We start from the raw sequence: 25,752 nt of genomic DNA on the forward strand, positions 1-25,752 counted from the left end.
TTCATCAATCGTCCCTCGTATAGATGCCTACTGTTATCCTGTAGGCTATTGTACATACATACACAGCTAATTACATGCTCATATACATCAATCATCTTATGTCCAAGCTCGTCCTTATCCAACATCATACACTGTGCATCAGCTAATAGGCCGTGCGCATCGCACACACACTAGTCGCTGCTTCCCATTTCTTGCTTTGGTGGCCCGGAAATTCGTCCCCCGGCAATTATCGCACTTCAACACCTCGCCGTCTTCCCCGTCCCCGTTCGACGACGCATAGTCGCTGCTCAGCGCACTGCCCAGGCTCAATTGGCGCTCCCCCGGCACCGACAGTCGATGCGGAGTGAGTAGTCCGTTGCCCTCGGCGCGCTTACGATTCTGCACCGTCATCGCATCATGCGCAATTTTATTGTAGAATGCGTAGCTCTGCTCCCCTTGCAACCAGAGCGGGTTATCTTTGTCGCCGCCCTTGGGGAACCAGGTGGTCCCGGCGGCGGGCTGCCTGCCGTCCACTGCAGCACCGTTGTGCCCATTCCGGGTGGTGTCTGCGCTGGATCGTCGACTGTCCATGGAATTCTTATACGCGGAGGGTGGAGGGGAGGTGGTATAGATGGAGCGCGAGTCGGGTCGTGCTCCCGTCGAGACTCGTCCCGGGCTGGCGTAGCCCGGCAGAGTGTCGCGCACTGACTTGTGTGGAGACGGGCTGCGGGTGCGCGGCGTGCGCATGCCCGAGCGGTTGCCATGTCGGATAACGGAGTTGCGCCACGAAATGATGCGCTCCGACGGCGTCGTCTTCATTGAATCCTTGCCGATGGAGGAGGCAATGCTGTGGCGCGCCGAGTTGGTGCGTCGCAGGATGCGTCGCGATATCGTGGAATGCGTGTCCCAGCTGTCGTAGCGCCGTTTCTGGTAGGCACAGTCTTGTCGCAAGACTTTGATCTTCCCGGCATAGTCTGCCACGATGAGAATGTTCCCGTCCGGGTGCGTGGACCGCGACATGAAGGTCGGGGACTCTTGCGCCAGCTTACTAGCGGCCGACATGCGGTTCGCTCGTCCATTCTCCTTGTCCGCCTGACTAACGAGCGTCACGGGAGGCGGATTGCAAATATCGTAGATGGGATCTTCGGAAAATCCCAAGACCTGTTTGGCGCGGGTGGGCGCCATGATGGCGGCCGTCACCAGGGCGGATTGTGTGTCAAAGATCTCCACGGCCCGTTTGTCGGCGTCTTTCTCCACGGGCCCCACCGGCCAGACATAGGTGCGGCGATCTTCACTGCCGCAGATGATGTGTTTGCCGTCATTGCTGAAGGAAGCGCGGATCTGGCTGCAGGTGTTCTCGTTGCCTCGGAATTTGGCCTCCAGTGTCCGGTCGCGAAAGTTGTAGAGTCGAATGCGGGAGTCGTTGCTGGTGATCAGCAGTTTGATCTCGCCGTGCGGGTCGCCATGCGGCAACGACATGGTGTCGATTCCGGTGATTTTGCTGCCCTTGGCGTTGCGACCGCGAGCAGAGCGTACGTGGATCTGTCCAACCGCCTTGAGGCCGTCTGTCTCGTAGATATTGCACAGTCCGTTCAGACTGCCCGAGATCGAATGTCGTCCGTCCGGCGTGAATGCCACTGCTGTTATCATGTCGGGGACCGTGGCCACGAATGCCACACTCTTGTCGGGAATACTCCACAGTCGCAGTTTCGTATCCAGCGACCCCGCCAGGAAGAACCGGTCATCGCGTGGGTGGAATTGGATGGAGGTGACGAAATCGCTGTGTTGGAAGCAGCAGAGACACTCGGGTCGGCTAACATGCCACAGCCGGACGGTCTTGTCCATGGAGGAGGAAAGCAGGAAATTGTTCTGTCGCCCGCATTAGTGGATGCTACGCATTGCACCGCCTATAGTCAGTTTGCATGGTACCTTGCTCCAGCTGAGATCCAGGATACTGCCGGTATGGCCCTCGTATACCTGGACCGGTTGCGTTTTGAACACTTGCGCGTTGAGTCGTGGCGTATCGTCGTCACTCCCCGGCTCACTGGAGTTCCGATCCTCTGGCGACGCCACGACTTGCCAGACGCGCACCTTGCGGTCCTGCCCGGCGGCAGCCATGTATTTGCCATCATTGGAGAACACCAGCGCCCAGATCGCTTTGCCCGTATATTTTTCGTTCTGCGGGCCTGCTGTGGAGATGGCGTCATGGTCCGAGACGCTGGCCGAGTCGTCGGCGCCGTCCAGCTCCTGAGCCAGGAAGACCCGGTTAAACGTCCTCTCCTTCTTGTAGTGAGCGCGCACGCGGATGTATTTCGGCGGGGGAGGGAATCGTGGTACGAAGCCTATGGGCTGAGCGGCAGCGTTGGGATCCATGCGGCTAGTTTCGGGCTCGGAGACATCGTCCTCGTCGTCTGGGAACTGGGTCTTCTTCTTGCCGGGGATGATTCGACTCAGGAAGGACACTCCTTTCCTATGAGGGAGGCCCACCGAATTAGCTGTCGGTTCCTGGGCAGAAACTGCATGGGATAAGAAGCAACGAGCGACGGGTGACACAGTGCGGGGTCACGCCGTCAGCCGGGGCTGAGAGGGAAACATTGGCTGACTCGGCACCGGGCGAGGCCAACTGGCACTTACTTCTTCTCCTTCGGAGCCTTCGTATACATCGCGGTCTCTCCGCGGGCAGAGCCATGGTCCAACGAGGCGCGTGGATCGCTTCCGCCCAGCTCCGCCTCGGTGGAGGCTCTCCCTAACAGCTTCAACGGAATGGTTTTTTGGGTGTTGGTTCGTTTGATGATATGCTATCGCGACGCACAGAGTCAACCAACCGCTGGCGCAATTCCAAAGGCACAAACGACATGGTATGAAGCTTACTTGAGATAGGGGATCGATGGCGCTGGAGTCGGCGGTGGACTGGACAAAGGTAGGGGAGGAGGCGAGATTCTTGACGGAGCCGTTGCTGGCGGCCGGAAGGGTGCGGGAATCCTTTCTGGCATGCTGTTGGTATCCGTTCGACGCAGCGGTCACATCGGAGGCGGAGCCTGCACAGAATAATCCCCCGGGCGGAGGAAGAGTAAGCCAACGATGCTCACAATTGTGGTTCGATGGATTGGGTCCGGTCGGAGGGTATGGAAAGAAGATGACTGGCCAGCGCGACCGGGCGAGACTTGCGGGAGGTAGGGGAAGAAGAAGTTCAAGTGGTAGCAGTAGTTATGGTTGTAATTAGGACGTACCGATAGGAAAACTTTGCGAAGAGCGGAGGAGACTCGGATTGGGAGAGCTGGGACTATGATCGCCGCGATTGAAGATGGTAGGACTATTGGAGGCGGAGGTGGACAGATCGTGGTGGATGATGCTGGACGACGAGGCGTTGGTGGTGATGATGGCAGGCACGGTCGAGGCCCGCGATGGCCCTTCTTGCTCGTCGCGCATTCCCTCCGCCATGGCTCGGGTGTCGCCGGGAATGGCGCATGAGAAGTGAGTTGGTTGGAAGTCAGACTGAGGAAGGGACAAAGAGGGTGTCTGTGGTTGTGGTAGTTGAAGGTATCTCTCGAGAGAAAGATACGAGAGAGAAGTAGAAAAGAGAGAAAGGCAAAAAGGAAGAAGAGGAAAGAAAGAGCCAGATTGCGGCGGAGGACGCGGAGATGGGATGAGATGGGATTAAGGATGGAGATGGAGAATACTACTAATTAAGATGGAGACACACTAACTCGGACACCGGTTATTAATATCCGAAAATATCCACTCAGAGAAGGATGACATCAAGCAGGGTCTGGAAGTTGGTTCAATTCCCACTCCCACTTAGTAGTCACTCCTACTAAATTGTTTCAGGTGATGGAGCAACAGAATGACGGAAACCCTGGGTCGGATGGGAGGGCCGGTCTGTGGTTCTACTCAGCGGTCTGTGCGAGTTTGTTTTGTAGGAAAGGAAAAGGTAAAAAACCGTTGGTGCATGCATCATCTCCAAAGCTTGACTTTTATCCAATCTGCATTTTGGTGGATATAGTGTGATACAGTAGTTATGATATGATAGGTCTTGTCGCTGTATACTCATCATGGATGAATTCCCTTCCTCCTACCCACATGGCTGACACATGGCTGGCAGTGATGTAACCAACCACTCTATTCTTATCAAGTCTGGGTATGTACTTGTGAGTATAAATAGTTACTAGATAGTTAACTAGTAACTAGTAACTAGTAAATACGAACTCAAGTCCAACTGAGTCAGTGTTCGTTCTTTTTCCCCCTCCAGCCAAGCTTAATCCACAACTGGCCAATGAAGGCAAAGCCGTTGGTCGCACTGCTCGGCTGGCCTTCCTGGACTGACTCTTTGGGGATTAAAATCAGAAAGTATCTCGGATTCCTCCACCAATCGCTACTTTTTTTCTTTCAATCCTTTTTCCTTCCGCTTATTCTCCCCTCTCAGGGTCTGGTCTTAACCTTTCTCGGGGTTGCAGTCGCATCGCATGCGTCCCTCTACTACTCCTTCCTGAAGTTTAATATTATCATTATCACACCCGACTATAACACCCGAGTGGCTATGTATTTTTCCCATGATTCGTGTTGCGCCATCGTCTATCTACTAATTAGAGCTTACACAATCAAACCCCCACGTGCTTCATGATACATGGAAAGAAAAAAGATGGGATCGGTTGCACCAACAATCCCCACCATCAATCAAATGGTAGTCCACTTGCTCTTTATGCTTCCTCCACCATCTCGAACTCCGACTTTCCCCGTTCCTGTATCGCTTGCACTTCGATTTCCTCGTCCTCCTTCTTTGCATACGCTACCTGGTAAACCGTGTACCACGGCCGTTGGAACAGTCCATCCAGTGCCTCGAGCGATCGGCCCGTCGTGTCCTGTATGCTGTCAGTTTCCCCGTCGTTTGTCTCTCCCTATTCTCCGCAGTCACCCAAGGAGATTACTTCACTTACCGGCATCGCAAAAAACACATACACCAGCGAGACAAGACAGATGCCCGCAAAGAATGCAAAGGCTCCCCACTCCTCCATTACGTCCAGTAAGTCAGGCGTCGCCCGCGTGCACCCAAACGCGAACAGCCAGTGCCCCGCCATCCCCATCGACAAGGCCAGCGATCGGATCCGGATGGGAAAGATCTCCGATCCGATCAGAAAGGGCATCGAGAACCATCCGATTACCCACCCAACCCCGTGCACAAAGATGGCTGCGATCGCTGCTCTCGAGGCATGCGTCGCGCTGGCCGTGTGGAGGATGGTCGTTGTCGACATCTGTCGGGAAATTCCCAGGTAACAAGCGAGATATGCCAGCGTCAGGATCTGGAGGGTGATTCCCGCCATAAGAGACCGTCGTCGGCCTACAAAATCCACCACTACGAGTGAGAAGATCAGCAAGGCGGTAAACTTGACCACGGCATAGAGGGCCGTCGTCAGGGACAAGGCATCTCCAGTCGTCCCCAGATAGCCTAAGATCGTGGGCAAGTACTGCGTGATGGCGTTGCCTCCGGACCATTGCGAAAACATATGTGCCATCATCACTAGACAGAACCGACGCCGGTTCTCCACCGGGACAACCGTCTCCTTGATTAGGCGCCATTGTGATGTGCCCGTGGCCGCTTCTCTCTCCTGCAGGATCTGATATTCCATGACAGCAATTTCTGCGACTACAGTTGGGTGACTTGAGGGCAAGTGGCGCAGCTTAGCCAGTACTGATACGGCCTGGGTTCGCCTACCCACGTACAGCAGCCACCGGGGGGATTCTTCACAGACCAAGAGTCCCAGGCCCCAGACTGCTGCAGGGACCAGTTGGATCAAGGTTGGGAACATCCACTGCATATCTGTTCCATCGTAGTTCTTGGTAATGCCATAGTTGATGAAGAATCCAAAGACAACCCCCAGTTGCTGACATGCAGCATATTGGACTGCGAGCAGCCCGCGGATGGTCTTAGGGGCAACCTGCAATACTGTCAGTCTGGCCCAGTCCCCAATCAAGAATCATTTGCGTACCTCGGAGATATACATCGGAGGGGTCACAGTCAAGCCACCCACCCCAAGACCTGCGATCAGTCTCGATGCGTATAGTCCGGACAGGCTCCCATTACTGAGACCCTGTCCCAACACTCCAGAGACATATACTAGGGTCGACAGTCGCATCGTCCACCGCCGCCCAATTCGATCATTGAAGGGTAAACACTACAGTAGCTGTCAGCCCGAAATTTATTGATTTCCCGAGTAGATAGCTTACTAGCAAACAGCCCAAGGCCATTCCAGCCGTGAACATTGACACAATCCAGCCTTTGGTATTGGCATATTCGTCGGGGGATTGCTGGCCGAGCCCGAATTTGATCCGAAACCGAGATTGCACGACCAGCGATGCGATGTTCGCTGCGAAGATCAGCACCCTGCATGACATATGATCTTCACTCTCTACCTTCATCGAACCCCCTACTGATTCCAGACAGTGCGAAAATGGCAATGTTCATCAACAAGTACCAGTTAAAGACCCCCCGGGGGGAGTCCCGGATGGCCTGTCGGGTTTCCGCAACGAGCCCCATGGTTGGATTCAATTCCTCCCATGAGGGGCCCCATCAGCGATCTTATATACCCAACCGAAGCCACTCAGCATGGCCGTGTCTGCGGCAAAATCGCGCAGGGCCGTGGTGTGGCGGAAAATATCTCATGACCTCTCCAGCAACGATTCGAAGTAAGGAGCACTCCCTCACGGAGGCCATCGTGCGTTTGGTATGTGCTATAGCCGAGTTTACCAGGGTCTAGACGGCACTAGGCTGGTTTGACAGGTTCTTATCGGCGAACACGATCGGGACTCCGCATTCCATGGGTGCCTTGTGCGACTTGGAAATGCATCATAGGGGATATAATAGTTGATACAGCATGGTGTTACATTGCAAGTTCGAGTCCGAGTTGCATCCTGAGCCAGCCCAACTGGAAATCGTGGCCTCTTACAGGCTTTTTCCAGTGCTGATGTTGCGTTATATGCTGGAAAACCCTGTCCTCCCTGCCGCGGATGCAAGGGTCAGAATTGCTTGGTGTAGATGTGGAGTGCCAACCGGGTTTTTCAAGGTCAAAAGTCTGGCTACCACTGAGCTATCGGCCGGTAACAGCCGATAACAGCCTCCATGACTGGGATGTTTGATGCTTGATTTCTCGTCAACTCTAACAGATGTGCTGCATGAACATCCCTGCCCACCTGATACCTCGGCTAGAAGAGGACATCTAACACAGACATTCCTGGTACATACATTTGAAAGTCGATAGCATAACGACCGTCTCTTTTGATGTAATTGATCTGCAGTTGCATACTACTTAGCATATGGCACGTTGAAAATCCGTGATCGACCGGTAGTCTATTCTTAGCCGTCGGCGCTAACCCACGCTTCCCCGGTTGTCGATCCATCGTCAATCTCTCAACCCCCTTCTATTTCTGCCTACACACTCCTCAGTCTATAATTTCGCCACAATGTCCCCTCAAGTCACCAAAACTGCTCCTCCACCTCCACCTCCACCCCCATCAGACCCCCGTACCAAATCATCCCCAGTCATACGAAATCTCCGAACCGTCCCGCCCCGCTCCCTCGCCGTCCCCCAACCACCTCCCCCACCCACAACAACAGCCCCAACAGGTCCATACTTTCTCTACGGCACGTTGATGGATCCATCTATGTTACAAGACATCCTATCCCTGGACCCAGACCCGAAGATAGATCTACGACCTGCGTATGTAACAGGCTACGCCTGTAAACTGTGGGGACAGTACCCGGCCATAATACCGGCTATTACTTCTTCCTCGGCAGTCAACGGTGTTGTGTATCGTGTGGAGTCTGTCGAGCATGGGGTAAAATTAGCTAGTTATGAGACGGGATGGTATCGCGCTGAGCCTTGTGAGGTTGTGTATACGGATGGGAAAGAGCCTGGGAGGGAGAAAGGACATGTTTTTGTGTTCGTGGGAGACGAAAGGGAGTTGAGTGAGGGGGTGTTTGATCTTAGGGTCTGGTTGGGGAGGATGGGGGGGAGGGGGGCCGTTGGAGAGGTCGGATAGACTGGATAGGAAGTGAGTCTGTTGTTGTCTGTACCTGATATCCTGATGAGAGATATAGTATCTGGAGCAGTGTTGATCGTAGATGGCGATCAGTCCAACTGCACTTGCATACGCCGTCCTCCTGATACCAAGGTATTCAAGCTAGGCTTTATAGAGGATTTGTGCCCTTTCATGAAGGTAAGTACTTTACATATTCCTGATAGCGTATCTCGACATACGAAATCAGATTCTAGTTTACACTTCAAATATATACATTATTTAATTGCACATCACAACAGCGCCTTAGCAGGTGCCGCCGCCGCCAACAAAGGCACCAGATCAGGATCACCCTTCTCCATAGCCCTCTTGTACGCCGGACGCTGTCCGATACGCTCCAGGTAGCGCACAATATGAGGATACTCCTCAAGGCTGTAGGGAACGAACAGCCGCAGCGTCGTCAAGTGGAAGACAGACACGCAGTCTGCCGCGGTGAGCTCTTCTCCAGCCAAGTATGTGTTCTTGGCTAGTTGCTGCTCCATCGCCTCACAGGTGGCTTTCACCCGTGATTCAGACATCTTGTAGACAACGTCCTCTTCGGATGGGGTACCGCGCATCCGACTGAACAGCATCTCGATGAGGAATGGCATTGTCGATCCCTGTGCCCGGTGCAGCCAGAAGACGTAGTCTGCGTACTTGGGGTGGTCTGGGGATAGAACTAGACGGCCCTTGCCGTATTTGGTCAGGATGTATTCGAAGATGGCCATGGTCTCGCCTAAGGTGACGCCGTTGTCTTCAATGATGGGCGCAGTGCCGGACCAGTGGAGCTTGCGGTACTCATCTGGGGCTTGAAGGGTGGGCGGTTGGCGGTTGTAGCATTTCAGGGTGTAGGGAATCTCGAGCTCCTCGCAGAGCCAGGTGATTCTCTCGGATTGAGAGAGGCGGAGGTGATGGATTGTGAGACCGGACATGGTTGGGATGGTGGTGTTTATACGCTAGAGTTTGGATAGACAGTGGCCGGGATACCGAAGGCTGGGGATCCGAAAATGGGTTCCATGGGTACTTATTTATCTATAACATGGGGACTCTCGTGGATCGGAAGCCGGATGTTCTTGATTAGTGTTAAGCTCCGGTCGGATTGCCTGTTGCCGAAAATCAGGCCAGAAACATGGGACCAAAGTGGATCCAACTGAATGATTGAGGATTTATGCATAAAGCAAGTTCCACATCTTTATGCCGTCTCTTTGTCACCGGGGTAGTGATCCCGGATCATCATTGATCAATGTAGCTTGCTTGATAGATGATTGTATATGGCCCCATTATCAAGTTATTACTTAGGAACTCATCATCATCTCCATGTTCTATGCGAGTTGCTAGCCCACTTCGGTCTCCGTGGGGTGGGTGGACGGGCAGCACAGGAGCATACTCGGGTGGTCTGTACTCTGAGCAGAGTGAAGCTAAAGATTAGGTAGTCGATGAAATAGACATTCCTCCGCTATTCTGGCCTGAGCCTTCCTGATGGATGGCTTGTGGAAAGTTGGTGACTTCATCAGATGCCCTGGGTGCATGAAGAGCAAAAAGAAGGAATAAGCATCGGGCTTGATCTCAAGGCCGAGCGGGTGGCGCTTTAGTCATCTCGGGGCTTGGAGCCACTCCGATCGTGGAACTCTCCTTGACACAACCAATCGATCACAGAACTGATCTGTCAATCTATGAGATTGATAAGACCGAAACCCGAGAGGCTGATTTAATCATCCAAAATCAAGCTGTTGATTACGTGAAGATGGCTGTGGAAGGCATTGGGCTACATCATGTTGTGTTTGTCTGCTTCTCCTACCTCAGTATATATATTGCGATAGAAGAAGTACCAACTTCGATATCATCATCATCATCATCAGACACTTGACAATACTTAGTCCTATTTTCAATCACTAGAATTACACACATCCATCATCATGACCGCGGTCTTGATAACAGGCGCGACCGGCAAACAGGGAGGCTCTCTCATTCGAAACCTCATCTCCCGAAAATCTCCCTTGGAGATCTTAGCCGTCACGCGAGACTCTTCTTCCGCTTCGGCTCAACGGTTGAAACAGCTGTCCTCCGATATCAAACTAGTAGAAGGCAACTTGGACAACCCGGCGGACATCTTCCGCAATGCACGCACTCAGACATCGTCTCCGATTTGGGGTGTCTTCAGTGTTCAGGTACGATTCCTCCGCTATTCCAATCTCCATCCCAGCAATGAGATACTAACAGTGTCTGCTAGGTGGCCATCGGCAGCAACGTCGATGAGGAAGCACAAGGAAAGAAACTGATCGATGAGGCCCTCAAGCAAAAAGTCAAGTACTTCGTCTACAGTTCCGTGGATCGTGGCGGGGAACGTTCCTGGAACAACCCGACCGATGTTCCTCACTTTCTGAGGAAGCATCACATCGAGCATCATCTGGTGGAAAAAGCTAAGGGGACTGATATGGACTGGGTTATTCTGCGCCCCGTGGCGTTCATGGACAACATGGTCCCCGGTTTCCTGGGCAAGGTCTTCGCGACGTCCTGGAAAATGGCACTGAAGGGGAAGCCCCTTCAGGTGGTTGCTGTCAGTGATATTGGTCACTTTGGCGCAGAAGCTTTTCTTAACCCGGATGAGTACAAGGGTCGAGCGATCTCGTTGGCGGGAGATGACCTGACATTCGATCAGATGGCACAGGTATTTCAGCAGAAGACCGGTCAGCGGATACCCATGACATTCCAATTCGTGTGTTCCTTGCTGCTGGCCGCTGTCAAGGATATGGGGTATATGTACAGATGGTTCCATGACGAAGGTTACCAGGTTGATATCGGCGAGCTGAGGAAGAAGCACCCGGGGTTGAAGGACTTTGGGGATTGGCTTGAACAGGAGAGTGATTTTGTCAAGCGATAGATCATGCTGGTGCCTGAATTTGGTTTTGCGGAATATGTTAATGTTTAATGCTGTTTGTGCTTAATTGTGCTCTTGATCTGAGCAACCTAATTCTGCCCATTTTTCAATATAGTTGCTTTCCCATGGGTACAAATAGGCTCAATGACACACTAAATGTGTACTTGAGTGTGAGTACAAGGGTGGAGCTTCACAGTTCGACGAATGACCCCCGCCAAGAAGTAACCCTCAAACCAGACCATATGCATTGGCCACAACAATTTCCTTGAGGCTACTCCATCCGGGCTTGCCCATCTCCTTTAGTAAATCTTCAGACCGCTTCGAAGGTTGAACATCCAACAAATTGGCATCCTTATCGGGGGCAGGAAGATCTGTTGGCAGCTCGCGGTTCGGGAATATAGTCCGATAGATGGTAGCTAGATCGTTCCAGGAAAACGGCCAGCCGTACGCAAGAAGGCGTTCGTTTTGGACAGTGGGATTGGTCAAAGCCGCGACATGCAGAAGTGCGGCGTCTTCAATGCCCACGCAGTACCCTCCTTCAGGGTAGAATTAGCTTCATTCTTCGTATCCGTCGGGGCTACGGATGCGGTTCAAACGTACCAAGTGGGAGATGGGCCTTCACGTGTTCGGAAACTGAGGCCCAATCATTTCTGATTATGGCTGCTGGCCATAATAGTGTGGAAGGAAACCCTTGATTTTGTGGGTCGAGAGAGGCACCATAGCACAACGAGGGTAGAACTGGCCATAAAGATTTAGATTATTGGAACATATTCTGAGGGTGGAGGGAGAGATGTGCTTACCGGTATTTGCCACGAACCCGGGCTTGTGCTCTCTCACCCATTCCCAGATCCCTTGCTCTCCTATGGCTTTGCTTGCGCTGTAAATATCAAACCCTCTTCTCCATTCGGCAGGAGACCCAGTTTTGGCTCGCTGAATGGCAGTTTCGTTCCAAGTCTCGGAGGTGATGACTGTCTTGCCGTCCAGATCATCTAAGCCCATTGTATTAGCCGCTTGGCAGGAGGAGGTATAGACAAAGCGCTTGACGCTGGGCTCAGCTGCCGCAGAGGCAAGGATATTGTGATCCAGCTGTTTGATGGATTCGAACACTTCTCCCGGACCATCGTTTGGACCGGCAAAAATGGTCACTACATGTGCTACTCCCGAGACACCTTTTGATTGTACAGTTGAGTACTTAACTAGTGAGGTATCGTAGGGAACAATGTAGTGTGTACGAACCTTTCATAGCTTCGTCAAAAGCACCCGGACGCTGTATTTCTTGGACTTGGACCAGCTCAAAGCTGTCTTTCCCATACTTGTCACGGAAAAGATCTCCGAGCCATTGATGCCTCTGCGCATTCCGCACGGTTCCCCTGACACGATACCCGCGACTAAGCAGCCGATCGGCCACATTGGATCCGACCAAGCTATTGGCCCCAGTAACCAGGACCCATGATCCGTGAGGGATAGCTGATGTTTCAGAGATGGTCATGGTAGGGATGATGCTACTGCAACGGTGTCACGATGAACGATTGCATGCCCACAGCGATCAGAGAAAGTCTCGTTGTTAAAAGTATCCCAGATGCCACGTAGTGCGGTGGAATAAGGTCCACCCAGTGATTCAAAAAGAACTCACTACTGTATTGGTGTAGAAGTAGTGTAGCAGTGATGGCCCCACTGATAGCCACGAACGCAGACCTTCATTTCATGTCTGCCTGTCTTATGGAGCCCGCTTTGCCATTTTTAGGGATTGACAAGGGCCGGAGACGGGAAGCACTCGATTGTACCCACCAGTCCTCGGAGGAGGGAAAGGTTTAGTCGAGAAGTTACATGAGGAGAGTGAGACCGTGGACACTAGCGTTACTGGGGACCTCGAATGTAGGGCAAGCCTCGGGTGATCATGTGGATTTCGATGCCCGCTCTCTCTTGACTTTGACTTCAAAGCACCACCAACATCACCAACATGATCTACTCGAAAATTAGCTTAAGCGGGTTGACTCGGGAGACATTGGCGTGAGTATATGTTGCTTTCGGGAAACCGACAATGTGCTTTGGAATCTGGTTGTACCTGCTTGCTTCGATCCCAGATGAGGTAACCCAATCAATCAAATAAGACCCCGTGAAAGTCTTCCTCGCGGGCATATACTGAGATGCCCTTTCTTGCTCCATGCAGTCAAGGTTTCGGTGAAAATGGCGGCAGCAGAGTTTATTTCGCACGGCGGATAATATCAACAAGTCATCTAAGATTCGACAGAACGTCCCGCAAATATCCCGAATTGATATAGTTAGTCCATGCTCTAGTAGTTCATCGAGATGTTGTGTTGTGCTGCTTGTTGTTGCTTATCCAGTGGCCTGTTGATGACTGCGAGGGGGGCAACAGGCAACAGGGATGAATGAGTCAAGCGGGCTAAGAAGCCGCTAGTGACTTAGTAACTGCTAACTAGTGACCACTCATCGATCAATTAACGAAGTACTATCTAGAAAGTGACTCTGAAGTTGACCCTCACTTTTCCCCGCAAAAGCAATTTATTGCTCCCCTCCCCAAATCCACCACTCCCCCAAGGCCCGTCCACCATGTCCGAATCGGTCCCGGAACTACGCTTCCGATCGGGAAATGTCCCAACGCGCTATTTCAAGGCATGTCGCTGGTGTCGCAAGCAAAAAATGCGCTGTGATGCCCGAAATCAGGTCCCTTGCGCCCGTTGTCGCGCCGTGGGCCGGGATTGCATCCTCGATCCGGTCGAGAGCGCAAGGCGACAGAGTGCCCGGCGGTCATCCCCGGCTACTCGTCCTATTAGGTGAGAGGAATATACCTCTCTTAGAGCATCTACGGAATGAGACCGAACTAATATATAGCTTGAACACAGGCGCCAACAGGCAAGGTCTCCTTGGACCGAACCACACGGCTTCGGGAGTCCTTCTCCTAGGGAACAGGATTACTCTACATCCACTACCGTACAAGATGTGCCAATCAACACCTCGCTCGATTCGCTTCCAGAGTCTACTGCCGCAGCGGATTTAAGTTCGCCTGGAACAGCAGAGCGACATGCACCGGAGCCCCAACAGTTGAGTCCTAATGACATGATCGCCCCGGTTTCCGTGATGCACTCCATGTCGGTCAATCTACTGGGATCAAGCAGCGTGAGTAGTTCGGAAGTAGTCTTCAACTAAAGATTATTGATGATTCGCAGATCTTCATGGACAGCTCCAGCAAAGCGGATCCTAAGAGCGATATCATCGCCCGTGGGATCATCAGTGAAGAGCGTGCACGGGTGATGTATGACCGGTATGGTATCTCCCTGAATCAGGCATATACTGGATCAATGCTAACAGACTGTCAGCTTCATGGGTGGCAGTAAGAACTTTCTGGCACTGTTCGATCCCATCCGGGACACATTCGATTCGGTCCGCTCTCGCTCCCTCTTCTGCTTCTCAGTCATCATCTACCTCGCTAGTCGGGCTGTGATGGACTTGCGGAGCGATACCCATCTTCAGCGAGTTCTTCAAGACGAAGCGCAGAGACTGGCTGAGGATAGTTTCTTTGAGCGCCCCACCAAAGTTGAAACCGTACAAGGCATGATCCTGCTCGCTGCCTATTCTGAAAAGACGTGGTTTTCAACCGCACTCATCTTGCGTACCGCCCTCGATTCCGGGCTAGAGAAATCTCTAGATGCCTTATTGTCTCAAGAAGACGTACCACGCAGTTCTTTGTCAGCTTCCATGGAAGACCGCAAGCTAGTATGGCAGACCAGGACTTGGCTAATCAGCTTCACACTGGAACTAGACGTGGCATCCGGTACAGGCCGCAAGTCACGGATCGACGCAGTGGACACGATGAAATTGCGCAAATTCCTGGAGTATCCGCTATCCTTGCCCTGTGATATGCGCACCATTTCCATCATAGAGATCCACCAGCTCCGAAGTACTACCATCTCCCCGGAGGACTGACTATCTGCTGACTAGAGTCCAGGCCAATCGCGCATGTCCATCGAGAACGCCAAGACCGTTGATGAAATTGTATTGGTTGAGCTGCCTGCGGTCATGACAAGACTGCAAACTTGGTGGAACACATGGGATGAAATCCACGGCAGTAAGTGCTCAGATGCAAGAAGACAGTCAGTCATTGGCCAGTAGTAATACGTTGTAGACAACGCCTTTCATGCTGGTGCGTTCCAGCGCTGTAGTTTGAAGTTGATGTTGAACTACGCCCGAATATTCGTCCTATGCGCCTCCTTGGCTCGGATTCAGAAACTACAATCCGGTGCTGCCGAGCCCAACTCGGAGACAATAGGCGACAAGGATGTCTCACATTTGTGGCGCGCTCTCGCTACGACCATCATGGACCAACTGGATTGCTTCATCCAAGAAAGTGCCTACCGCTGCCAACTCACGTGGGCTCCTACCTATCCAGCCTTGACCCTTGCCTTCGTCAGTAAGTAGCACGAGACTCTGAACGTGGAGGCACGATTTCTTTCGATAGGTCAGCTAACTTGAAAAGCAACGTTCGCTCTCCGGATTGCTCGATGGCGTCCGGACTTAATCGATCAGGATCTCCTCCTCGAGAGGGCCCAGCTGATCTGCGATTTTCTCAAGCAGCCGCCCTACCCGGATATCCACCGTACCGTGTCCATCTTCGTCAACTACGGTCGCGCCCTAGTCGCTAGCCAACGAGGGCATGCGGAGTACTGTGCAGAAGTAATAAAGTCCTCAGAACAAGCCAATGGGCAGTTCTCATTAGGTAGAGGGACATACGGAGTCCCGGTGGATGTGTCAACTTCTTCCGGGATGCAATCCGAACAGGTGAACTACCCGGCAGGCGCAATGACCCCTCAGGCCGACAAGGATAGCGGTGCCGCTGGGGTACCCAATGCTGAAAGAACTGCGCCTGGCAGACAGCTCCCTGCCAAACTGCTGGGGCCAATGGAAGCTCCCAATTGGTCGATGTGTAACCCCATTGCCGATTCATTCGGCCTGTTCGAAGAGGAGCAGAACGACATCTTTGACTTCTTGCCCATGATGCCGTCAATTCCGCAATAGTCCAGTGGTGTAGCAGTGGTTTGCTGCCAATGGAAGAGCTAAATCCTTCATTCATGACGGACGTGTCCCTCTCAATAGACGTGTAAGCTGGGTACGCCATCAGGAATTCCACACATTCGGTAATCAAACCGTGGTCTACACGAGGCGATCAACTAGGGATGCTCATCGACGCTAAAGGTGGAAAGATAGCTCGAAAATGCGGTAAGGACCTTCCAGGGGAGTATGTGCGGTGCTTGCGTTGCCGAACCCAACCTGCCGCTATCCACCCAGCAGGAAAATTGGCGCATAGCATGCCGCTTGCTGATCAATCCTTGATGGGAAAAGCTGGATCTGATCCACCGAGCTTGGGTAGACTCGCCAAGGACAATCTTTCGCTTTCAATGACAGATGGTGTGGCCTTGAAAGCCAGTTTTTGAACCCGGCTCCTGATCGGCGCCGTCGCCGGGATGCTCTGTGGCCCCGGTGCCGGACCGGCCCCGATGCTGCAGTTGCAGAAGATGAAGATCCAACATCGCTCATTGGGCCACGAGGATGTATTGACGGTCCAGATTGTAGTGGACTCTTGTCTGCGAAAGGCCTTTCAGATAACTGACTAGACTAGTCAATCATTGTGAAATTTCAGTGACTCATTTCCTACTATGAGGGCTCTATAAGGGTTTAAAGTCCGCGTGTCTCGTCAACGTTTGAAGGAGACACCGGGAAGTTCAATTTGAAAGGGGGCTCAATCTGCTGTGATACACGACGCGCAAGCCTCAGCCATGGCTACAGAACGCTGTTTCACAGCCCCCATCGGAGAGATCGACCATTCCGGTATGACCTCATCGTTGCCTGTCCCTTGCATTGCTAACCCTATTTCCCTATCCCCTGAGTAGATCCAAATTGGAACCGGAGGAAAGATGCTATCTCATCCACCATCGTGATAGGGAAAATGTGGGCAGACGGCGAAGGATACAGACTCACCCGCTTGACGGAAGATCAAGTCCTTGTGGACTTTGATCATGATTCTGCGAAAAATCCAGTTAATTGGACTCATGTGAGTGATCGAAACGACGGGTTATGGATGCTCAAGCTAACAGCAAGCCATCTGCGACAATCAGGGGAAAAAAATGTTCACCGTTCTCACAGCGCTCTTCCTAGTGCTCAACTCCGGGATATCGTCCTCTTTACCCAGCAATGTCGTTCCAGTGATGATGCGCGAATTCAATGTTACAGGTGACCTGCAGAAGGTTCTCCCCACCGCTGTCTTTCTTATTGGATATGTCGTGGGTCCCTTGTTCTTCAGTCCACTGAGCGAGACAATTGGGAGGAGACCTGTTCTACTTGGTAGCTTCACCGTGTTTCTTTTGGGCACGATAGCGTGTACCTTTGCCCCAAACTGGCCAGCAATGTTGGTGTTTCGTTTCATATGCGGAGCCATGGGGGCCGCTCCCCAAACCGTAGTAGGTGGAGTCTACGCTGATATGTTTGAGACTCCACGTGCTCGGGGCCGAGTCATGGCATTTTATATGGCGGTAAGCTATCCGCAAGAGCAAACATACGGGAAAGACCTCTAACTATCACTTAGGCGGCGAGCTTTGGTCCGATTGTTGGTCCCATTATTTCCGGGTGCAGCGCGCAGTACGGCTGGCGATGGACATTCCGCATCGACCTCATCCTTGTCGGCTGTAGCTGGCTTAGTTCGCTTTTCCTGCCAGGTGCGTGAGGCATACAGCGCTGTCATCTGCTCTGTTGATGCTTTCAAGGAAGCTAACATCCAAGCCAGAGACATTCAGTCGGGTTATTGTGAAAAAGCGTGTCGCCATACTAAACAAGCAGTCATCCACCCATAGTTATGTCTCCCAGCGAGAGCTCCAGAGCACTGCAATTCAGTGTAGCTTGAAAGAGACCTTGACAAGACCGATCACCATGATGTTCACTGAGCCAATTATTCTGTTTAGCGGAATATATTTAGCTTTTGCCTATGGGCTTATTTTCTTTTGCTTCCAAGCATACCCTATCATCTTTGAAGGTAATATCTATTCATCTTTCTTTGTCAAGTGAATAGATCGACGAACTTTCGCTGGCGTGTGGAAGTTTGCTGACTCGAGAAACACAGGGACCTACGGGTTTGATGTGAAGCAAACATCGCTTTGCTATTTACCTAGTAAGTGCCTATCAAGAAGAAATCATTATTACCACCTACTAAGCCTGCCAGTTGGAATTGGGGCAGCATCTTCCGGCTTTGTCTCACTTTACTACGACGTCATCTATGAGCGAGCCAAAGCGCAAGGGAAAAGATGGACGACGATTCCGGAGCTACAGCGACTTCCGGTAGCCTGCATTGGCGGACCTTGTCTTACCATTAGTCTCTTTTGGCTCGGATGGACCGCCAATCCGCAGATTTACTGGTTGGTGCCAGTGCTCTCGGGTCTGTTCTTTGGCTTCGGATACCAGATAATCTTCATTTCGCTGTTGACCTATGTCACCGATGCGTACAAGATCTATTCCGCCAGCGCCCTAGCAGCATCTGTAATCACGCGGAGTATTCTGGGTGCCGTCTTCCCCCTGGCAGCTGATCCAATGTATTCGGCCCTTGGGGTCGGATGGGGGACATCGGTCCTGGGCTTTGCAAGCCTGGCTTGCATTCCCATTCCGGTGGCCTTCCTCTATGCTGGAGAATGGATTCGCAAGAGAAGCACATTCTGCCAGCAGCTGCTGAAAGATGAAAGTGCCACAGAAGATAATCACGCCACACGCCCTGTGACTCCGGAAGCCGTCTGAATTCTTGTGTCACCCAAAAAAGTTTCAGTCTCTTGTCCTCCGTCCATCGATGGTGGAATATATATCCCTCATATATCCGAAAAGCTTGTTGTTTTTCGGATCTCAAGCCTGCACGCAAGACAGCCCAGGTCTAATGACTACGTTTTTCGACATGACTGACAAGGAGTGTCCGCTACTTAGGACAGTCTACTCTCATTTTCTTCTTCTTCTTCTTCTTCTTTCTATTCTTTCTCGAACAGAGTCTTTAATCTTACCATTGATACCGACGACAGTGTGCCTTGCACAAATGTTGCACAGCAGCCGTTGAGGTTGCGCCAAGGGTGCATGGAAGTTTTGGTTATGGATAATGAATTTCGGTAGCATAAAATTTACGGCCTAATATGATAGATAGACCTAGATGACCTAATGCATATTCAATTACTCTTACTGCGCGCAGTTTCCAATATGTATGCTCTCTATTTGACAATTACCCATCAAAGGTTGTAATAACTTGACCGACATGGCTCGGAGCTCATTCACGTAGAACCACGGGGCGTTTCACTGTGTCATGTCAGTGTCACCTATTTAATTGCCACTAGATGTTCTGCAACTTTGGGACCACGTGAGTGTTTGCATCCGGGATTGCGAATCAATTCTCACGAGGGTGTCTTCATGTCGCCTTTCTTCCTCAATTTCTCCTTCCCCCCTCCCCCCCAAACAATGCCCGCACTCCTTCTTTCTCACTCCTTCTTATCATTTGAAAAACGACCCAATCCACCGTCTAGGACTTACCACGTCGTCGCGATCGGCCATGAGACTTACAACTTTCCTCATTACATACTTGGCCACAATAGTGTGCGCCCGAGAGTGGGCGATGACCACGGGCATCGGATCTCAGCAGTTGGACGAAGATGACAAGATAGTCTCCATGACGGAAGGTGTAGGGTCTATAGACATCCAAGGGATAATGGAGAGAGACACAGCTAATTGATATACGTAGGATGTGGTCGAAATATCCTACAGGATTGATTGTGACGACAGCACTCAAATGACGACGTGCGATGCGGGCGAGGGAATGACTGTTGTTGATGGGGGACCACAGACCACTGGTATCCCAGATGGCTTGATAATTGTTGACGGAGACGAGCTGATATATTCGTAAGTGCCTGCGCCTGTGTTTGTTCTTTCTACTTGTCCGCTGAATCTGACTGTTGAAGGCCTGTAACGAGTCCCCAGACCATGACACAAACCTTTGGGGAGGAGCACAACACAGTGACCACAGATGCCACACCTGAACCATCTGAAACCGAGATCACCATGTCCTGGAGTAGCTCCAGCTTAGCTGCCTCTACACACATGATGAGTCCAACAACATTTGGATCGGTCAGTAACACAGCAAGTGCAGGGCCTAGTGTTGGGAATACTCAAGGCAGCATGAGTAATATGACTACTCAGAGTCGGGCATCCAGTGCCTCCTTGACGAGCTCGTCGGTACGCAGCACTGGAGCAGCACCGATAGCAACGGGAGAAGTGGCCATGATAGCTGGTGGTGCTGCAATGGCGTTGGTGGTTGCTGTCTTGTGAGGAGGTACTTTGTGGGGTTGTGATACTGCTACTACTAGTCTTGAGGCATAAGGTGTTATGAGAGCACAAGTCTGTATCAAGAAGATCCCTCACAGTGGGGGCAACTGCCGGTCGACTAATAATAATGCACACCATTGACTCTCTGGCTCCGCTCTCGTCTTCATTCCAAGATCGTAGACTGACTCTACGATGCTGTTTGATGCACATCTGATCTTTAACGCCGATTGCCGATCGCGCAATCGGCAATAACACCCCGCAGCATCGCGGCCACCCTCTATAAGTGATGTCCAACCTACTACTCCCTATTGCACTTCCCATTTGCATATCTCATACTGATAATGACAACAGCACAGCTACAACCAAGCTTCTCGGATCGAACCGATTTTGACAACGCCTCTCGAGGCTTGATCGGCTCCCTCGAACCCGGCATCATCCGAGCAGCCGATGGTCGACCCGTCTACAACAATGATGCCTACCACTTCCTGCAAGAGTCAGAATGCCCTGCTACAGCAAACCCAAAGTTATGGAGGCAGGGTCAATTAGCATCCATGCAGGGACTGTTCGAAGTCACCCCTGGAATATATCAAATCCGCGGCCTTGACCTCGCCAACATGACCGTGGTCGAAGGCACCGAGGGAGTTATCGTCATTGATCCTCTGACTTCCGTGGAATGCGCTGCTGCTGCTCTAGCCCTGTATAGGAAACACCGTGGCGATAGACCCGTCACTGGGATGATCTACTCTCATTCCCATATAGATCACTTTGGCGGAGCGCAGGGCGTGCTCCCTGCCGCTGACGCAATAAAAGCGAGTCCCATCCCGATCGTCGCACCGGAGGGATTTGTAGATGAAGCCCTGAGTGAGAACATGTACGTCGGTCCGGCCATGCGTCGACGCGCCCAATACATGTACGGAGCTCAGCTACCCAAGGCTGCGGACGGCCAAATTGGATGCGGCATTGGCATGACCGTGTCGTTGGGAACAAACTCGTTTGTGCCTCCAAACACGATTGTCACTTCGACTGGCGAAGAACGAATAATAGACGGCGTCCGGATACAATTCCAACTCGTGCCCGAGACAGAGGCGCCCGCGGAGATGAACTTTTTCTTCCCTGATCATCGTGCGTTGTACATTGCCGAGTGTGCAACACACAGCTTGCATAATATCATTACGCTGCGCGGGGCTCTGGTGCGCGATGCGAAAGCCTGGGCGCGGTATCTGGATGAGTCGCTGGTCCTGTTCGGCCAGCAGTCGGAGGTGTTATTTGCGGGCCATAATTGGCCAACCTGGGGCACCACAGAGATCGAGCAGTTGCTGTCCGAACAACGAGATCTGTATGCCTATCTACATGACCAGACCGTGCGGATGATGAACCAGGGTCTCACTGGAATTGAGATCGCCGAGACCCTAACCCTCCCGCCGGCGCTGCAGACCGCTTGGCATGCTCAGGGGTTCTACGGATCGGTCAGTCACAATGTCAAGGGAATCTATCAGCGCTACATGGGATGGTTCGACGGGAACCCAGCACATCTATGGGAATATCCACCCGCCGAGAACGCAAAGCGGTACATTGCCTGTATGGGCGGCGTTGACGAAGTGGTCCGCAAGGCAGAAGGGTTCGCGCAAGACGGGGATCTCCGGTTCGCCGCGACACTGCTGGGACATGCAGTTGCATTTGATGCAAAGCATGAACAGGCCCCACGCACGCTGGCGTCGGTGTTCGAGCAGTTAGGGTTCGGAGCGGAGAACGCGACCTGGCGGAATTTCTACCTCTCCGCGGCGCGTGACTTGCGCGGGGAGCACCAGCAGCCAAATGCAAATAAACTACCGTCGAGGACCCAGAGTCGCCAGTTGAACCCGCGCCAGTCGGTGGAGCAGTGGTTAACTCTGTTGTCGGTCCGGCTAAATGGGCCAGCCGCGGCGAGCGAGGCATTTACCCTGGATGTGCATGTGACAGATGAGAAGCAGTGGTGGAGACTGATGGTTAGCAACGGCGTCTTAACCAGCAGAAAATCCTCCGATCGGGCGGCTATTCATGGGGAGACGAGTTTTACAATGTCTCTGACGAAGCAGCGATTGTGCGAAATCCTGAGCGGCAATGCTGATCTTGGCGACGTCGAACAGGAGGGCGATGAAGCATGGCTCCACCGATTTCTGTCTTTGACAGCGTGATCCGGCAGTTAAGCTGCCCGACCTGTCCATAAGAATGCCATTGGATAAATCATCATCCAGGTCAAAACGCCTGCTAAACAGCGTTGCTATTTGTTGTGGACCAATTGTTCGAGTTTCACCATCCCGTGTTTGAGAAAGCCCTAAGCAAGTCGTCGCAAGCGAAGGTAGAAAAAACTGCGCCGCTAAGAGTCGCGAGGCGAAAACGTTGAGAAGGTGGAAAGCGTTGAAGTTTAAATTTGTTCCAGAACAGACTAAGCGCCGAACCATCGGCCGAAGAAGCGAGACTAGACTGTAGTCGGCGAGGATCAACTCTTGGGGATTGACGGTGCATCTGCATCTTGCAGGTGTCAGGAAGTTCAAGTCGCCCGAGATCTTGCAACGGCGAGGATGATTATCTTGATCGTAGAGGCTGATAATCAATACTCAATAATCACTTTTCCTTGATTTTCCAAAATTCTTCAGCCAATGTGTTCCACCACCAGGCAAATGCTGTGTTTGGTTGTTTTTGTTGGGACTTCCCCCCACTGCAAACGGGCGGATCCGTGGAAACTGGCCTCGACTTTGTCCGTTTTCCGCACGCCGCTAGCCCCCCTTGTCTAACGCTGATCCTTTGAGTTCAGATTAGCTGGACTTGTCGCAGAAAATAGTACTTTGTAATAATGGGAAAGAGGTTAATGCCAATAGCGTGGCTACCATGGGTCCATCTCTCCAAAATCAAAAGACTTCAGGAACTGCGTTCCCCTGATTGGACAATGGCTGCGTAAGTCAGGAGAAGACCCTGTGTCTTTCACAAGGAAAATTTAGATCCCCAATCGTACAAGAGTCGCAGTGTCTGACGCTGCTTCTTTGTTTGTTTTTTCCCTCTCTGTGCGAGTCTTCGAATCATGGCTGAACTTCGTAAAGTGCCTGCCAGCCAGGCGGCGGTATGTCTATCCCTTTCTTCAGCACACCCCCTTTGAAAAGCCCTAATTGGCTAACAGCTCTTCTTTTACTTTGACAGCAGCAGCAGCAGCAGCCCATTCACAATGACGACAATGTTCCCAGTCTGAAGACCCTGAAGGATGCCATTCCTGAAGAATGCTTCGACTCCTCCGTCGTCACCTCCCTCCTCTATCTCGCCCGCGACATCCTCTACTGCGCTATCCTCGCCTACGGCGCCTTCCACATCCACCTCCTCCCTTCCCTGCCGCTGCGCGCACTCGCCTGGGCTGTATACGGTTTCTTCCAGGGCTGCGTCGGCACCGGAATATGGATTCTGGCCCATGAATGCGGTCATGGTGCCTTCTCCAAGCACCAGACCTTCAACGACATCGTCGGCTGGGCCGCCCACTCCTTCCTGATGGTCCCTTACTTCTCCTGGAAGATCACTCATGCGCGCCACCACCGCTACACCGGCCACATGGAGAAGGACACGGTCTTTGTCCCCTGGACCGACGACGAGCTGGCCAAGAAGAAGAACGTCCGCATCGAGCAGCTTAAGCATCTGACCGAAGAAACTCCCATCGTCTCCTTCCTGCAACTCATCGGTCACCAGCTCTTCGGATGGCAGCTGTACCTCTTCCTGAATGTCACTGCCGGTCCCAAGAGTCTGCCCGAAAACCGTCCGATCCGTGGCGTGGCCAGCCACTTCAACCCCTTCGGTGACCTTTTTACTAGGTCGCAGTATCTCAGCATTGCCTTGACTGATTTGGGTCTCCTTATCATGGGTTCGATTCTGTACTACGCCTCGACACAGATTGGCGCATGGAATGTCGCCCTTCTGTACTTTGTTCCCTATCTGTGGGTGCATCACTGGCTGAGTACGTCCTCCCCTTCTCTTCGGAGATCTTTCAAGAGGAAAAACTAACACATAAAATAGTCGCAATCACCTACCTCCAGCACACTCACCCCGCTGTCCCCCACTACTCCGCAGAATCGTGGACCTACACCAAGGGTGCCCTCGCCACCATTGACCGGAGCATCGGCTTCATCGGCCGCCACTTCTTCCACGAAATCATCGACTACCATGTCGTGCACCACCTGTTCAGCCGTATCCCCTTCTACAAGGCCGAGGAGGCTACCCGTGCCATCCAGCCGCTCTTGGGAGCTAACTACCACGAGGAGAAGGAGAGCAGCTTTTTGTACTCGCTCATGACTACGTTCCGCAAGTGCATCTACGTTTCGGATGGCAAGAAGAACGGCGTGTTGCACTTTGTCCTCCCTGAGGAGGCAAAGTAGGGATGCATGAATCATCTGGGTGATTGATTGTTGTGGTGTTTAAGAGTGTGGATTTCTAGTTACATAGAGTACGATATGCATATAGACAGTTGATAGACTTTGATAAGCGATCACAATGTATGATAGACGCAAGACTACTGTTGATATTCTTTTGCCGATAGAAGGACTAAACTTATAGTCCAATGATTGACATGACGCTCAGCGACGCAAAACATCCATGATCTTGGAGCCTAAACTCTGTTTTGCTTCTCTTTCCTTCTCTTCTGCTTTTTCTGCGAAACATCAGTATAGTCCAACCACTCTAAATTAGAGACTTACTTTTGTAATTGTCAAGGTAGCTTTCCATATCCGCATTCAGTTTCTCAATGAGCATAGCTTGGAAACTCTCCACCTCTTGTCCTTCGGGACCTACGAGGATGGCCTTATACCAGTCAGCTCCATCGTCCCGGTCATTACAGGCTCTAATTGCCAGGCCATGATTCCAAGTCATCGCCCATACTTTCGCCGAAAAGCTCGGTGGGGCGCCAGGCATGTTGACGGAAGCTGTCAATGTGTTAGCTGAGGAAGTTGGTTGACATGTCAATGAGATTCCAAACTTACTTCTGCAGTAGAGTTATAACGAAGAAGGATAAGAAGGGTTGTTGCGTCAATGAATATGAACTGAGAGTAAGATCGAGATATACGAAATAAGTGTTGATTTAAACATAGGACAGAAGTTATATTCGAGAGAGCTTATATAGTTGTGTCTGTCTGCCGATAGCAGTTCGGAATCGGACTTCTCCGTGTTTCTGAAGTCCTGTCAATCCATGATTATCGTGCTTGTTATGCGACATATGAGCCTAGCTACTGGTTATGTTCTTGAGTGAGTAGGCAATGTGTGTATTCTGTGTTACATGGGTATGGAGATGGCCGTCGACAGCGAGTCTTCATCCATGTACGAATATCACACTCTCTAACAGTGAGACATGCTGCAGAATGCCAGTCTAGGCACACACAAAGAGAGACGCCCGATCGTATATTATTGCTATGTATGAAGGCAGTCTCCGGACAATGCCTACAAAGAAATGCGACCTATCGGAGAGCACAGCAACATATCAAAGA

The 25,752-nt window shown here is 51.9% G+C and overlaps 12 protein-coding genes across 12 annotated transcripts; 7 read left to right on the forward strand and 5 right to left on the reverse strand.

Moving 5' to 3' along the window:
• Nucleotides 1-138: 138 nt before the first annotated feature.
• Nucleotides 139-3,904, reverse strand: BO88DRAFT_485417 (WD40 repeat domain-containing protein; the record flags this gene model as incomplete). The annotated part of the gene is made up of 5 exons (XM_025712342.1): nt 3,210-3,904; nt 2,851-3,017; nt 2,614-2,777; nt 1,909-2,449; nt 139-1,848 (listed from the first exon to the last, which is right to left on the reverse strand). The coding sequence occupies exons 1-5, from the start codon at nt 3,418-3,420 to the stop codon at nt 139-141; spliced, it is 2,793 nt and encodes a 930-aa protein (XP_025566928.1). The 5' UTR covers nt 3,421-3,904.
• A 772-nt stretch (nt 3,905-4,676) lies between these two features.
• BO88DRAFT_331702 (sugar transporter) lies at nt 4,677-6,511 on the reverse strand (the record flags this gene model as incomplete). Its single annotated transcript, XM_025702688.1, has 5 exons — nt 4,677-4,838; nt 4,914-5,912; nt 5,964-6,149; nt 6,202-6,341; nt 6,388-6,511. The coding sequence occupies 5 exons, from the start codon at nt 6,509-6,511 to the stop codon at nt 4,677-4,679; spliced, it is 1,611 nt and encodes a 536-aa protein (XP_025566929.1).
• Nucleotides 6,512-7,406: 895 nt separating this feature from the next.
• On the forward strand, nt 7,407-8,013 carry BO88DRAFT_432893 (gamma-glutamylcyclotransferase family protein; the record flags this gene model as incomplete). Its single annotated transcript, XM_025709389.1, has 1 exon — nt 7,407-8,013. Exon 1 carries the CDS (start codon nt 7,435-7,437, stop codon nt 8,011-8,013), a length of 579 nt encoding a protein of 192 aa, XP_025566930.1. The 5' UTR covers nt 7,407-7,434.
• A 235-nt stretch (nt 8,014-8,248) lies between these two features.
• On the reverse strand, nt 8,249-9,057 carry BO88DRAFT_402192 (glutathione S-transferase family protein). Its single transcript, XM_025706039.1, has one exon. The coding sequence runs from the start codon at nt 8,958-8,960 to the stop codon at nt 8,283-8,285; it is 678 nt and encodes a 225-aa protein (XP_025566931.1). The 5' UTR covers nt 8,961-9,057; the 3' UTR covers nt 8,249-8,282.
• Nucleotides 9,058-9,890: 833 nt separating this feature from the next.
• Nucleotides 9,891-11,002, forward strand: BO88DRAFT_402193 (nucleoside-diphosphate-sugar epimerase family protein). Its single transcript, XM_025706040.1, has 2 exons — nt 9,891-10,196; nt 10,259-11,002. The coding sequence occupies exons 1-2, from the start codon at nt 9,945-9,947 to the stop codon at nt 10,907-10,909; spliced, it is 903 nt and encodes a 300-aa protein (XP_025566932.1). The 5' UTR covers nt 9,891-9,944; the 3' UTR covers nt 10,910-11,002.
• Nucleotides 10,970-12,633, reverse strand: BO88DRAFT_178123 (aldehyde reductase). The gene is made up of 4 exons (XM_025701712.1): nt 12,143-12,633; nt 11,707-12,075; nt 11,507-11,644; nt 10,970-11,442 (listed from the first exon to the last, which is right to left on the reverse strand). The coding sequence occupies exons 1-4, from the start codon at nt 12,393-12,395 to the stop codon at nt 11,135-11,137; spliced, it is 1,068 nt and encodes a 355-aa protein (XP_025566933.1). The 5' UTR covers nt 12,396-12,633; the 3' UTR covers nt 10,970-11,134.
• Nucleotides 12,634-13,409: 776 nt separating this feature from the next.
• BO88DRAFT_359421 (C6 transcription factor) lies at nt 13,410-16,294 on the forward strand. The gene is made up of 7 exons (XM_025703823.1): nt 13,410-13,701; nt 13,771-14,044; nt 14,095-14,189; nt 14,245-14,825; nt 14,874-14,993; nt 15,051-15,335; nt 15,402-16,294. The coding sequence occupies exons 1-7, from the start codon at nt 13,478-13,480 to the stop codon at nt 15,938-15,940; spliced, it is 2,118 nt and encodes a 705-aa protein (XP_025566934.1). The 5' UTR covers nt 13,410-13,477; the 3' UTR covers nt 15,941-16,294.
• A 404-nt stretch (nt 16,295-16,698) lies between these two features.
• On the forward strand, nt 16,699-18,700 carry BO88DRAFT_422810 (putative MFS multidrug transporter; the record flags this gene model as incomplete). Its single annotated transcript, XM_025708599.1, has 7 exons — nt 16,699-16,750; nt 16,813-16,973; nt 17,038-17,451; nt 17,505-17,634; nt 17,703-17,948; nt 17,985-18,083; nt 18,135-18,700. 7 exons carry the CDS (start codon nt 16,699-16,701, stop codon nt 18,698-18,700), a joined length of 1,668 nt encoding a protein of 555 aa, XP_025566935.1.
• Nucleotides 18,701-19,490: 790 nt separating this feature from the next.
• Nucleotides 19,491-20,263, forward strand: BO88DRAFT_450506 (uncharacterized protein; the record flags this gene model as incomplete). The annotated part of the gene is made up of 3 exons (XM_025710568.1): nt 19,491-19,619; nt 19,680-19,837; nt 19,897-20,263. 3 exons carry the CDS (start codon nt 19,491-19,493, stop codon nt 20,261-20,263), a joined length of 654 nt encoding a protein of 217 aa, XP_025566936.1.
• A 251-nt stretch (nt 20,264-20,514) lies between these two features.
• Nucleotides 20,515-22,679, forward strand: BO88DRAFT_485425 (alkyl/aryl-sulfatase). Its single transcript, XM_025712343.1, has one exon. The coding sequence runs from the start codon at nt 20,602-20,604 to the stop codon at nt 22,432-22,434; it is 1,833 nt and encodes a 610-aa protein (XP_025566937.1). The 5' UTR covers nt 20,515-20,601; the 3' UTR covers nt 22,435-22,679.
• Nucleotides 22,680-23,116: 437 nt separating this feature from the next.
• BO88DRAFT_402197 (oleate delta-12 desaturase) lies at nt 23,117-24,907 on the forward strand. The gene is made up of 3 exons (XM_025706041.1): nt 23,117-23,357; nt 23,435-24,233; nt 24,293-24,907. The coding sequence occupies exons 1-3, from the start codon at nt 23,319-23,321 to the stop codon at nt 24,649-24,651; spliced, it is 1,197 nt and encodes a 398-aa protein (XP_025566938.1). The 5' UTR covers nt 23,117-23,318; the 3' UTR covers nt 24,652-24,907.
• Nucleotides 24,850-25,183, reverse strand: BO88DRAFT_450509 (uncharacterized protein; the record flags this gene model as incomplete). The annotated part of the gene is made up of 2 exons (XM_025710569.1): nt 24,850-24,923; nt 24,970-25,183. The coding sequence occupies 2 exons, from the start codon at nt 25,181-25,183 to the stop codon at nt 24,850-24,852; spliced, it is 288 nt and encodes a 95-aa protein (XP_025566939.1).
• Nucleotides 25,184-25,752: the final 569 nt, after the last annotated feature.

Source organism: Aspergillus vadensis, assembly GCF_003184925.1.
Source record: "Aspergillus vadensis CBS 113365 unplaced genomic scaffold BO88scaffold_3, whole genome shotgun sequence".
Lineage (NCBI taxonomy): Eukaryota > Fungi > Ascomycota > Eurotiomycetes > Eurotiales > Aspergillaceae > Aspergillus > Aspergillus vadensis.

Coding starts and splice junctions, on each gene's coding strand:
- BO88DRAFT_402192 (XM_025706039.1), bottom strand. CDS start 8,960: ATGTCCGGTCTCACAATCCATCACCTCCGCCTCTCTCAATCCGAGAGA.
- BO88DRAFT_402193 (XM_025706040.1), top strand. CDS start 9,945: ATGACCGCGGTCTTGATAACAGGCGCGACCGGCAAACAGGGAGGCTCT. Junction 10,197..10,258: donor GGGGTGTCTTCAGTGTTCAG/GTACGATTCCTC, acceptor AGTGTCTGCTAG/GTGGCCATCGGCAGCAACGT.
- BO88DRAFT_178123 (XM_025701712.1), bottom strand. CDS start 12,395: ATGACCATCTCTGAAACATCAGCTATCCCTCACGGATCATGGGTCCTG. Junction 12,076..12,142: donor TTTTGACGAAGCTATGAAAG/GTTCGTACACAC, acceptor TACAATCAAAAG/GTGTCTCGGGAGTAGCACAT. Junction 11,645..11,706: donor CGGGTTCGTGGCAAATACCG/GTAAGCACATCT, acceptor CTTTATGGCCAG/TTCTACCCTCGTTGTGCTAT.
- BO88DRAFT_359421 (XM_025703823.1), top strand. CDS start 13,478: ATGTCCGAATCGGTCCCGGAACTACGCTTCCGATCGGGAAATGTCCCA. Junction 14,826..14,873: donor AGAGATCCACCAGCTCCGAA/GTACTACCATCT, acceptor ACTAGAGTCCAG/GCCAATCGCGCATGTCCATC. Junction 15,336..15,401: donor CTTGACCCTTGCCTTCGTCA/GTAAGTAGCACG, acceptor TAACTTGAAAAG/CAACGTTCGCTCTCCGGATT.
- BO88DRAFT_485425 (XM_025712343.1), top strand. CDS start 20,602: ATGACAACAGCACAGCTACAACCAAGCTTCTCGGATCGAACCGATTTT.
- BO88DRAFT_402197 (XM_025706041.1), top strand. CDS start 23,319: ATGGCTGAACTTCGTAAAGTGCCTGCCAGCCAGGCGGCG. Junction 23,358..23,434: donor TGCCTGCCAGCCAGGCGGCG/GTATGTCTATCC, acceptor TTACTTTGACAG/CAGCAGCAGCAGCAGCCCAT. Junction 24,234..24,292: donor GTGGGTGCATCACTGGCTGA/GTACGTCCTCCC, acceptor CACATAAAATAG/TCGCAATCACCTACCTCCAG.